The sequence below is a fragment of the Zeus faber genome (assembly GCF_960531495.2).
Source record: "Zeus faber genome assembly, chromosome: 8".
In the NCBI taxonomy this organism is placed as follows: domain Eukaryota; kingdom Metazoa; phylum Chordata; class Actinopteri; order Zeiformes; family Zeidae; genus Zeus; species Zeus faber.
Window position 1 is genome coordinate 19,751,452 of NC_137195.1, and position 12,239 is coordinate 19,763,690.

Here is a 12,239-nt window from a genome sequence, read left to right on the forward strand (position 1 = left end):
GAAGGTGGGATGTTCTCCGCTGTTCTCCCCACCCGAGCGATCCCCACATTCACAACATTTCATGGTCCCACGTGCGTGGGAAAAAAGTAAATAAGTTCGGATTTGATTTTGGATCAAAAAGCAGATATGAAATAATGGAATAATACACGGATATTTCTGTCGATTACGTCCAGAACTTCAACGTGCGTCACATCGTGCAGGTAAAGGGGCCAAAATTTGCGGGTCGTCCCAGTTGTCTGGTTAACATCAGAGCCGATGAGAGGTGGAGCCGATTTATTAAAAAAATAAAAAAATAAAAAATTTGCAGGGTCATTTGACTTGGGACTGAAACCCAGGTTAGCGTTACAGAACTTAAAGGATCTGCTGCTAACGTCTTGGTGCCAGATACCACAGGACACCTTCAGAGCTCTTATGGAGTCCGTGCCTCGATGGGTCGCAGTTGTTTTGGCGGCACAAAGGGGACCTTCAGAATATTAGTGGTTATTAGTGGTGGTTTTAATGTTGTGGTCGGTGTGTTACATGGCCTCTCTTGGCGATGTCGACAGATTGCAACCAATCATCTTTGACCCACCATTATTAAAATGGTGGGTCAGAGATGATTGGTTGCAATCTGTGCCAGACCTGAGGCTTTCAGAGGAACATAATTAAATATTAGAGAGATTTCACACTAAATCCAGCCCAGTAAGAACCCTACAAACAGAATAACTCGCCAGGGTGGAAGTCCATCGGCTCCTGAGACATAATTGCTCTGCGCCCCCCCCCCCAATTGTCACACAATCACTTGGAGTCTGCATGTTGGTGTCAATAACCTTTCAACTCCTACCATCTATCAACAACAACAACAACTATTTCTGTGCTTTCAACAGCTGTTTGGTTCCTAGACTTTCAAGGCTTTCAGCAGACCTTTTAATGTCTCTCATTGTAGCTGCAGTCGTAAAATTCACAGTATCAGAGACCATAGTAACTCCATCTGGACAGCAAACTATATTCCTGCTACTATCCCGCACATCCCACAATGCTCACATCTTAGGTTCATGGGATGTTAAGGGAATCAGTTGGGCTCGGTAATGCAAATTCCAAATAGCAGAGGTTCAAATTCCACCACAAAAAAGGCTACGTATAACTCCAGCTCTCTCTCAAGGTCATTTGACAGACTCTGTCTCTCTCGCTCAATCTCTCGTCTCCCTTCCAGCCCCATCGATGCGACCACTGTGCGCAGACCTTCAATGTGGAGTTCAACCTCACGCTCCACAAGTCCACACACGCGTCTTCGGATCCCACGTGTCCCGTTTGCCATAAGAAGTTCTCCCGCGTGGCCAGCCTCAAAGCCCACATCATGCTCCACGAGAAGGAAGAGGTCGGACCATGACCGTACCTTTGTCTAGATTTATGCATTTTTTTTCAAACAAATCCTTTAAGCAAGAGGGGAGAGTTCAAGTTTCCTGTTAAACCTGAGCCAAAATCTCCCCCTTCTCCCGCAACAGAACTTGATTTGCACTGAATGCGGAGATGAGTTCATCCTTCAGAGCCAGCTCTCGCTCCACCTGGAAGAGCACCGCAAGGAGCTGTCGGGGATCAACGTGTACACCTGCAGGACCTGCAGCAAAGAGTTCAAGATGTCCGCCCAGCTCAAGGAGCACATGAAGAGCCACATCAAGATGAGGTCAGACACCCGAACATCAGGCAAAGACGATGCTTACGATTGAGCTGGCGAGCAGTCTGAGAGCAGTGGTTCATTGTCATTATTTTACATTCTCCAATGCTGCGAATGTCTTGTCAACAAAATAAGAGTTAAGTTGTACTGTTAATCGTTTTGCCAGGGGCCCCCTTAGAACCCCTTGAAGGACCCACACTGAGAATCATTGTTCTAGAATATCAACATGTGGTTTTGTGGTATATTGAAGCACAGAAAAGCAACAAGTAATAGAATATTCCCTTTTCCACGCAAGAAGACTGAGTGCTTGTCTAGACATTCCAAACTACATAGAAGCTAAAATGCTCGTATTCAGCTTTAATCCAACATAGAAATATGTAGTGTGTCACTAAAAGTCACATAACATACCCTTCCCCCAATCTTCAAACCCCATTCGCTCAACATGTGGTTGTTCAGAGGTGACCGGTTGTAGATTTCAGGGCACGGTGGTGGGATACCTCTGCATCTGCGGGACGTATTCCAACTTGTTTTTCTCTGTTCCTTCGGCAGGACACTCGGCGCCAACTCCAGAAATTACAAGAAGAGCATCGACCGCAGCGGCTTCACCAACAGCTGTCATCATTGTGGAAAGACGTTCAAAAAGCCCAGCCAGCTGGTCAGACACATACGCATACACACAGGTGATTAAAAACACGCTGGAGGATGTAAGCTGTCTGTTAGCTTTCAGTTTCACTACCAGTCACCAGGGGGCTCCTGTGTCAATCTCTGCTTTCCTTTTGAAATAACCCGGCACGGGACGACGATTATACAGTAGGTTATGCTTTTGCAAAGACACCGATGCGCCATTCTCTTTTTTTCCAAGGGATGTACGTTATAGGGCATGATGTGTGATGACATATGACGGTGCTTCCACTAGGATGGAGTTGCAGCAGCGGGGCTGAAATGTGCGCGTGCGATAAGGCTTCTTTAAGGGAATCCTATCCAAATAATATGTATGAGCGGGATGTAAGCCATTTTTTAGCTGGGGAACTTGTTCCAAAGTAAAAAAAAAAAAAAAAAATTTAAAAAGGAAGATGAGAAGGAGAGAACGGGCGAGTGAGAGAATCTGTCAGGTGATTGACAGCTTCCGTACGTCACGGTGCCCTTGGCACGTAGTAAGGCCCTCCTCCAGGGAGAAGAATCAGTGCATGTGAAATACCTACTATCTTTGGGTATACTTTTACCGAAACCAAACGTATCAAAACGGATCTTCCAAATTTTGTTCATTTCACAGATTTGCGTTTCCTTGCGTATTCCTGTCAAATGATTACATTTGATGTCACGTTACTGTGCAACGCTCGCAGGAAGTTGCAGGACTGTTTTCCCTTTGGCGAATGACAATCCTCAATCTGTGATCAGCGTGGCTTGCTTCATTGTCGACCTCTGCTCCGCTGCTTGTTAGAATCGTTGTGCTGAGATTAACAGGTAAGCGCAAAGTTTCTCGTTTATATGCCTTACTCATAGGTGTGTAAATTGGATATACCTGGATATTAAACATCCCTAAGTGCAAATAATATAACGTTAGTTTCTAAAGAGATAAAACCCTCTCCTCTGGTTAAAAAAAACAAACAAAAAAACATTTAATCGTTGGAGCTGTAAATACATGGAATTTACAATAGATTAGATGAGTATATAGTGGTTCCATATTGGATCATTCTCAGTTTTACTATTGGTCCCAATGAATTTGACTTAATTGTTCTCGATTAACTAAATACATTAACTCTACTGCGGTTATGAAAATATCATGTTACTGCTATGAAACAAACTCGTACTTTAAATGGAGCAGAATGCGTATTGTTATAGCTGTATTGTTATATCTACTATTTAAACAGACCTTGCTGTGATCCATAGTTCCATGACGTCACCAACGTCTTGAGCGTAGGCCGCGCCCAGCTTCAAAGAATGGCCGACTTACAGCCTCCTCCTAAGGTCACCTCTGTCAGAGACACATCCCTGTGATGAACGGCCACTTAGTGTCGTGGCTCGGTCTACCTGGGTTCACCTAACGCAGCGAGTCGCAGCCATATCTGAGCTCATCCTGGTGTTCATTCATCTCCTGTCCTTGCAGGATAACTAATGGTGGGTGGAGTGACTCTTTCTGTGCTCTGAATCCCAGTCAGGGTGATATGGCAAAGGGCTGCTCTGCGGCCTTGTTTGTGTCACTCGCGCGCGTGCTCACACACACACACACACACACACACACACACACACACACACACACACACACACACACACACACACACACACACACCTCTCTCTTTTTCTATTTTGCTCACCCATTCTCTGTTTACAAGCCGTAGAGGTGTTGCCGAGTCCAGAGTCCTCCATTATGTTGTCTTGGCTAAACACCAGATGGATGAATTGCCTCTGTCTCGCTCACCGAAGCTCAAAATGCAGTTATATATTTTACTTGTTGTTTTTGATTTGTTAACCCCCCCAATGCTGGGATCAGCAAGTCTGGTACAGATAATTGGCATCTTGAACTTTCCTTGACATGTTCAGCCCCTGCAATGCAGATGCACCTGCTTGTCTTTTACTAACTAGACTCTCTGATTCTCTCTCTCTCCCTCTCCCGCTCTCTCTGTCTCCCTCTGTCTCTCTCTCTCTCTCCCTTTCTCTCTCTCTCTCTCTCTCTCTCTCTCTCTCTCTCTCTTTGCGCTGCAGGTGAGAGACCCTACAAGTGCAGTCATTGCGGAAAGGCCTTCAACCAGAAGGTGGTGCTTCAGACCCACATGGTGCGGCACACGGGGGAGAAGCCTCACCTCTGCATGTTCTGCCCCGCCTCCTTCTCCCAGAAGGGCAACCTGCACTCCCACGTCCAGAGAGTTCATTCTGAGGTAAAGCCATCTTTGCCAGGCCGCCGTCCGAGGGTTAAAACAAATGGGTTTTTTTCAGAGAGGGTTCAGAGCCTTGCCTGCCGCGGTGTGTCAAGGTGTTAGTTGTGCGAGTGAATGCGACATGGAAGCATACAGGCGTTGACCTTTTTAAAAAGAATCATTAAGTTTGGGAGTGGATCTCTTCTAAAAATTTAAATTCTTGGTCACTGAACACTTCATTTTTAATTGGTTTAATTCTCGTTCTGTATCCTTTAGCATTCATCATCCTCTCCCTCAATTAGCGCCGTCTTTTATCATTTGCACACACATTTGTTAGCCCTCCCAAGCACTGCCTCTTCACTCAAAAGGCCTCGGTGCCAGATGTTATTTTATGCCTCTCTTAAGATCGGATGAGGTAGAATGGCACCCTCAAACGGTTCCATTCGTTTGTAGCCTCCTCACAGGGCTCCAAGCTCCATTGATCTGCTAAACGGAAGCAGGACCTGACCTGAGAGACGCCCATGTGCCGGGCACTTAAATGGCCACACGCTGAAGTCTTCCCTGGCTGATGGAAGGCTCACAGTGGTGGATCCTTGTTTCAACATCTATTTATAGCATTCATTAACTAACCCTGGCCGGGAGTGAATTGATAACAGATGGAGGAGTTGTCGGCCCCGGGCCAATAGCATGTGGTCATAGTCACTTACTAGATTAACAGATTTGATCACTCTGTGTGGAGCCGGGACAGAGCCATACCTGTCAACATTTGGATTTAAAAATAAGGGAAATTTTCTGTCCCACTGGCACACCGCTGGCGGCGACGTCCACATTATGCACGATTACACACTGTTTTTTTGTTTCATTTACATTATATTCATCTACAATAAAAACGCATTGCTATTATTGGTTTTGTTTGGAGAAACGAGGAGCGGGGATGCACAGCGGTCAGCGTAGCGGAGATCGTCCATTTATTTTTTTAGAAAGGTTAAAAATACGGGATATTTATGGGACAATAAAAGACAGGTAACCTACGGGAGAATCCAGAGAAAATGGGAGGGTTGACTGCTATGGACAGAGCACCCCTGTCCCTGGATGCAATATCCCTAACCTAATAGTGTTAATTCTGTGTGATCATTTTCAACCTGTCCTACACTCTCTGCCTCCGGAGGAGGAACCTTCTTCACCCTTCTACCTCTCCCTGTCGGCTCCTTCCCTCTCGGGCTCCGCGCTGTGGTGCAGCCGGTGGGCAAGTGAAGCGCTTGTGCCCAATGTCCCCGCACTTGAAGCACTTCATACTTCCCAAACTGACATACATGATGTAATGCCGCTCTCCATCCCTAACTCTGCTGAGTTCAGACTGTGTGACTCTGTCCTGGTTTTCCACTTCACCAACAGTTTTTTAGAGATCGGCGAGCAAAGCCCCAGATCTGAGTCAAATCATAGCGCGCTCCTGTGAGCGACAAGCGTGTGGTGTGAACTGCTCATGACGCGTTCCGACTTCTTGGCGAGCGCTTGCAGGCACCGGCGAGACATCAAGCAGGTTTAATATCTGGTCATGTCAGGGTTGATTTGGGAGTGACGCAACAAGCTACAGACAATGAGAGCACACACAGAGTGAGGACGAGGGGAGGAGTCGAGAAGGAGACACTGAAGTGCAGCAGCCAGAAACATACCTAGTTTACTTTTGTTCTCTAAGTTTTTAATATATTTCTAATTTAAGTTCAGCTTTTATCCGTTTTTTTTTTTTTGTTTTTTTTTCAGTGATCAAGAATCAAATATATATTAAATAATCCTGTCCTGCACATGGTATCGCATCATTTCCAGAGTCACTTCTCATGTGTGTTTTCATGACAAAACGTAGTTTGGAGACTCGACAGACTCGTTGGGGATTCCTCCTGGTGGAAGATCTTGTAGCGTGTGACCCCCTGTCACCGATCAGTCATGTAGGGCGGAAACCACAAGACTGCAAGATTCACAATCACAAGACAGAAAGTTGTGTCGTGTGAACTGTACAGTGATCTGACCACTTTTATAGTCGTGTAGTGTAGGACTGAACCATTTAGGAAAATCATTGAATTGCGATTTGTTTGAGGACAATATTGCAATTGCGATTTTAGTTTCGTTATCTTCTGTATTATTCACCAAACACGAGCAATACATCTTTCTATAGTATGACCAACATTGGATACAGCCAACATGTGTTGTTTCAGCAGAAATGTATTCTTTTTATAAAAATAATAAAATTAAAAAATATACATACACATACACACTGCTCCGTGTGCTTAGGGACAGCTTTATGCTCCTTAAATAAATAAAAAACAGACGACGCATTATTCTGGAAGAGGCTCCGTCTGGACCGGTCTCACCGGGGGCAGCGGAGGGTTAAAAAAATCGTTGTAGGCGGACAGGGCACGGAGAAAGTGTCCCCATTACGCACGGTTTCGTTCCATTTGGAGGTGTAAATTAAAAACACTTTTCTGGAGCGCGGATCGTGGGCACCCCATTGCTGGCGCACGCATCGATGGTTCTGTCAGAGAGGGAGCGCAAAATGTGCCCCCCGATCGATCCCTCTCCGTGCCTCCCCCTCTTCGCCTCCCCCTCCTCGCCTCCCCCGCGATGGGGAGATAGGCGAGATAGGCGGCTGGCTATAGGAAGAGCCGGCCCTAGATTGGTTAGATTGTGTAACATAAAAAAATGGCCATGGCATGAAATACACGTCTAGGGTCTGAGTGGCATTTTTAAGAAAGAATCTTTAAGAAATAAAGACCTGTGTCCGTAGAGACTGGACGTCTTTCAGCTTCTCGTCTTTGCAGCCGAGCGCCACGATTTGGTGTCATTATTCAGAACGTTTTTTTATTCTGATTCGGCTCCACCCCTACTTTACATCTTTTTTCCGGCAATGTTACTGCTTCCATTCACAACACAGCCTTAAACCAGCCGTACCAGCATTTTCCCGGAAATGTAACTAGGTCTTGAGGTGGGAAATTCGATCCCTGCTCCCATTCACGCATGACCCCATGGAGGAAATGTTCTGGAACATTTCAGGGATAGACTGCATGTGTGAAAGGGGCTTTAGTTGTGGAAAGCCAAACAGCAGGACAGTTTGAATAATTTTCACAAGTGTCCTTTAACCTCCACGGCACCACCAAACAGTTTAGGTTATTTTCTTTTGAGGGTTATGCATCTTTTCAGCCAGAAGAGGGCAGGACATGTAAATAAAATTTGCTTTTGAGGTGTGGTCTATATAGCTGTACAGTTATCACGTACAAAAATTTTTGTATTACGTTTTAGATGTAAGTAAAGTTTATTAATCAAGCACCTATCTAAAATAAATACAATAACTACAATAAATACAAACAAAATAAAGGTAATCATATAAAACATATTTGAATCATGCAAAGTCTCTAACTATATTGATTCTAATTGTGCATTTGGTAAAACGTTTTTACAAAGTATACGGTCAGGGGAATTTTGTGCCAATATGAGAAAACTTGCGACAAATACTATCAAAACTATCCAACTTGTATTCTCTGTTTTTCAATATCAATAAAATCTTCTATCTTTATTACATGCAACTGTTTGTAAAACAATTAATTGTCGGTTAAAGTTGACAAAAAGTAATGATCATGTCAGCCCTATATGTAATGCAGAATGTAGTATTCAAGCTTTTGATGAAGGATTTCAATAAGTGTTTAATAAGTACTGTTTGATGCGTTTAGAGAATTGGAACCGTGCCCTGGCTTAGCGAGGGGACTTGTGAAATTCCTCTGAGGAAATTATACTTTCTGTAAATGGGTTTCACTGCAGAGGTCAACAATGATTTCTCTTTTGGTGTTTTGTTTTTCCCTTGCAGACTAAAGGGGTACCGCTGTTCCCGTGCATGGATTGCAGCTGTGTGTTTAAGAAGCTGGGCAGCCTGAACGCCCACATCAGTAAGATGCACATTTCCATCATCGAGGAGCCGTCTAGCACCTCGGTGAGAGCGCAGCCGGCAGATGCTTTACGACGTGGACAGAAATGTTATTAGCTAGGTCCATTAGTTTGGAATTTAAATATGTTACAATACGTATCATTGAGCAAAGCAATTATTTAGACACTTAGGCAAACTATCAAGATGTTTTCCCCTACTATTAGGCCAATAAATTCCTTTTAGGGAACGGTTCTGCTGTTCCCTATTCACTCTTCACACGCCGATCACCGCATCCGGATTTGGCATCTTGTGAAACATGACTAAGAGGCCAAATTTACGAGTCAAAATTTACACTCTATTTACATATAGACTCAGAATTCTCAAACTTTCACTATATCGTATTCACTCTCATGTTATCTCACAGAATTATATCAGAACCCCAATATTGGTTATCGTTATTTGAGTTGATTGCGCCACACCTTAATTAACCCAGTAATGAGTAAATACAGACTTGCTCTCAAGGCCGAACCTATTGGAAAACGAAAAGAGATAATAGTGAGATTATTTTATCTCTCTGCCTCATATAAAATCCACAGTAGGATTTATTTTATCGCTGGCAGGATGTACGACTCTTCCAAAGTTGTCAGCGATCCAGCCTCTGGCACTTTTGAACATTTTCACTTCTCCCGTTCCCTCTGCTTTTGTTTTGTTTTGTTTTGTTTGTTTGTTTGTTTGTTTGTCGAACACCAAAGAGTTGTTATTAAAAATCAAGTCGGCTTTCAAAATTGTGCCGGTGTGCGATTGTGTGATCTTGCCCTTTGGCATGTGCTCCATTGCTGCCCCCCTCCTCCTCCTCCTCCTCCTCATCCCCCTCTGCTCCCCCAGGAGGCCGAGGGGGTGGGTCAGGTTGTGGTGGGGTCGGAGGGCGGCGAGGGCGTGACGGATGTCATTCAGCAGCTACTGGAGCTGTCGGAGCAGGTCACCGGGGAGACGACCCAGCCGCCGCCTCCGGAGCCAGTCATCTCCATGGAAACTGCACTTAACCAGGACATCTTACAGGTGCACGCAGCGGCGATGCCAGCTTCCCCACACACGCACGCATGCACACACACACACACACACACACACACACACACACACACACACACACACACACACACACACACACACATACGCGCGGGCAGTGTGCCCAGCAGGTGTCAGCTTGGACATTACAAGTTTAACTGGAAGCCAGTTAATGTAAATCCTTCACATGGAGCTTATTGAGCCCAAAGCTTGAATATATTTGGCGGCTCAAGTTTTCATCATCTCATTTTTTTTTTTTACATTTGGGTGGAAAACCACATGATGTGCACCGTCGTGCTCCTCGCCCTCGGTACCGTTGTAGGGGTGGCATCCATCCAGGGTAAAAATAAATAAATAAATAAATAAAGACACTATGATAATGAACACTCCGCAGGAAGGTTTATAGATGACAGTGGGCGGTAAATCTTGCTGAGCCCTGGTTACGGGGTAATTTATTACTTAGGCATCGATATTGGGTTTTCTTTTGAGTGTATCTTTTTATAACAGAGTCATTTGAATGGAAAAACTTATTTTCAACTTCTATGCAACCCATACATTCAAGATATGAGGGTTGTTGTGTGTTAAATACAGAATATATTCTCTAAGAATTCAACGTCGCTACAAACACTTGATCAACATGACTGTGTTTCCACAGTGGTCAAATAAATCTGATTATTGCACATGTTGTGTTCGCACATAATTTTGTACATCTTTAAAGTTGGTGTCTGACTCTTTTTCTGCCGTGTTTCTGCAGCAAGCTCTGGAGAACAGCGGCCTGAGCGTCGTTCAGTCTCAGAGCAACGGAACTGCTCTGCAGTCCCAGAGCCAGCCTGCAGAGGACGCCACCGCGGACACCAAGAAGGATAGGGAAAGACCAGTCAGAGAGAAGAAACGGAGCATATTCCGGAAACCTCTACAGATGCCCGGTAGGGTTTGCCTGGCAATAAAGAACGTCATAGGACAATGCGGAAACCACATAAGAACCTGGTTTCGGTGCCCCACGGGTCGACATTTGTTGTGTAAGGTCTCAATCAAAGGACGTATACACCCTCAAAATATAGTCAGCTATGAGACTGTATGTTGGCAGCTTATGTTTAACGCTAGAAACCTCCTTTCCAATTTGTGGGAGTCTTTACCCACAGGTACAGGTTTAGGAAGTGAGACAAAGTCTTTCTGGCAGTGGGGTGCCAACTTGGCGAGAGTTTTATTCATATTTGTAAACAAACAGGCTCACTGCCAAAAACCGGGAACATGAATAAATAAAGAGAATAATCAGTGTCCGGGTTTCTCAGTGACTCGGCAGACCCGGTACAGCTGTGCTGCGGAGGGAAGAAGCCAGCACCCTCACCTGCCGACCGTGGCTTAACCACGCCCCGTCGCCTGCCACACAATTCTTCTGCTGTGGAAGTCAGTGAAACCACCCTCGGTTGAATACCGGGTTCAGGAAGTGCTCTCTATGATTCCATTAGAGAGGTTGAGAGACAATTGGAATAGCTCCCGGGATAGATTTAGTAAAACCTGGGCCCCCCTTATAGAATTTGTCGAAAGCATACCCTTCACATGATATCACTTTTCTCACTTACACATGACACATGAGCTAGCCAGTTCCAATGATCCAATGATGCGTAATGTTATACAATTTTGCAATTGGGGAGGGTGGTTCTATGCTGCCAATGTTTTTCTGTCTTGGTAAACTGAAAATCTTTAAAGTGATCAAATAAAATAAATAAATAAACCTTCTTTCCCCCATCCCCCTCTTCAAGGCTCCATCAGGGAGGAGAACGGCGTGCGCTGGCACGGCTGCCCCTACTGCTCCAAGGAGTTCAAGAAGCCCAGCGACCTGGTGCGCCACATCCGCATCCACACGCACGAGAAGCCCTACAAGTGCAAGCAGTGCTTCAGGGCCTTTGCCGTCAAGAGCACCCTCACGGCGCACATGAAGACCCACACGGGCATCAAGGCCTTCGAGTGCCAGTGCTGCCTCAAGTGCTTCTCCACCTCCGGCAGCATGAAGGTGCACATGCGCCTGCACACAGGTGAGCCCAACCGGTGGTGGTGGTGGGGTTTTGGGAGGGTTCCAACAGGAGTGGTTCAGCCCGTATGCAGGAATAAAAGCAGAGCGCTGGGTTTAAGAGCCCGCCGTCGAGTCAGGACATGCAAATTAAGCATCTACATTTTTAGTTTGAGTGAGTGATGTTTGCACCCTGCTGGGTATGATGGATGGCGGTGAATATGATAAAACGAGGAATTAGAAGACGAGGAATAAGAAATGCCACACACATGAGGTTTGAGGTATCCAGTGTAAAAAAACAAACTCCATGAAATGATCATCCATATCATTCCTCCTGACAAAGCCCTTCTGTTCTGGATGTTTGTAATTGACATTAAAAAAAGCAGGTGCTATTATCTGGTGTCCTATTTCAATTCTTCATCAGGCACCATATTGAAAACAGATTGCCAAAACCTATCCGGTGAGCATATCGACAGACGGGTGGCCTCTTAAACAGCTGCTGTTTGGAGCCTCAGAGGATAGTATATCACATAACTGCGTATTACACGGAGGCATTAACGGTAATGCACCATGTCATTTACAGCTCCAGAGTTCCATACATGCAGCCGGCATTGCCATCGACAGTGCGTACAATGCCGCGTGAACTTCATTTGTTGGGGGATGTGTCACGCAGGCCTCTGCAGCAGAGTTGTTTACAGTGCCCTTCTGGCCTCTTATTTGTTGGCAGTCAGCTCAACACCAGAG

The 12,239-nt window shown here is 45.3% G+C and overlaps 1 protein-coding gene across 1 annotated transcript in view; it reads left to right on the forward strand.

Annotated features, from left to right (window-relative positions):
- Positions 1–12,239, forward strand: part of znf236 (zinc finger protein 236) — a gene marked incomplete at its 5' end in the record, with an annotated part of 75,372 nt that overhangs the window by 7,302 nt on the left and 55,831 nt on the right. Inside the window, 8 exons of the mRNA XM_080004907.1 lie at positions 1,193–1,357; positions 1,485–1,663; positions 2,204–2,334; positions 4,358–4,530; positions 8,363–8,485; positions 9,305–9,478; positions 10,239–10,410; positions 11,248–11,520. Coding sequence (XP_079861033.1) covers positions 1,193–1,357; positions 1,485–1,663; positions 2,204–2,334; positions 4,358–4,530; positions 8,363–8,485; positions 9,305–9,478; positions 10,239–10,410; positions 11,248–11,520 — 1,390 coding nt within the window. The remainder of the gene's footprint in view (positions 1–1,192; positions 1,358–1,484; positions 1,664–2,203; positions 2,335–4,357; positions 4,531–8,362; positions 8,486–9,304; positions 9,479–10,238; positions 10,411–11,247; positions 11,521–12,239) is intronic.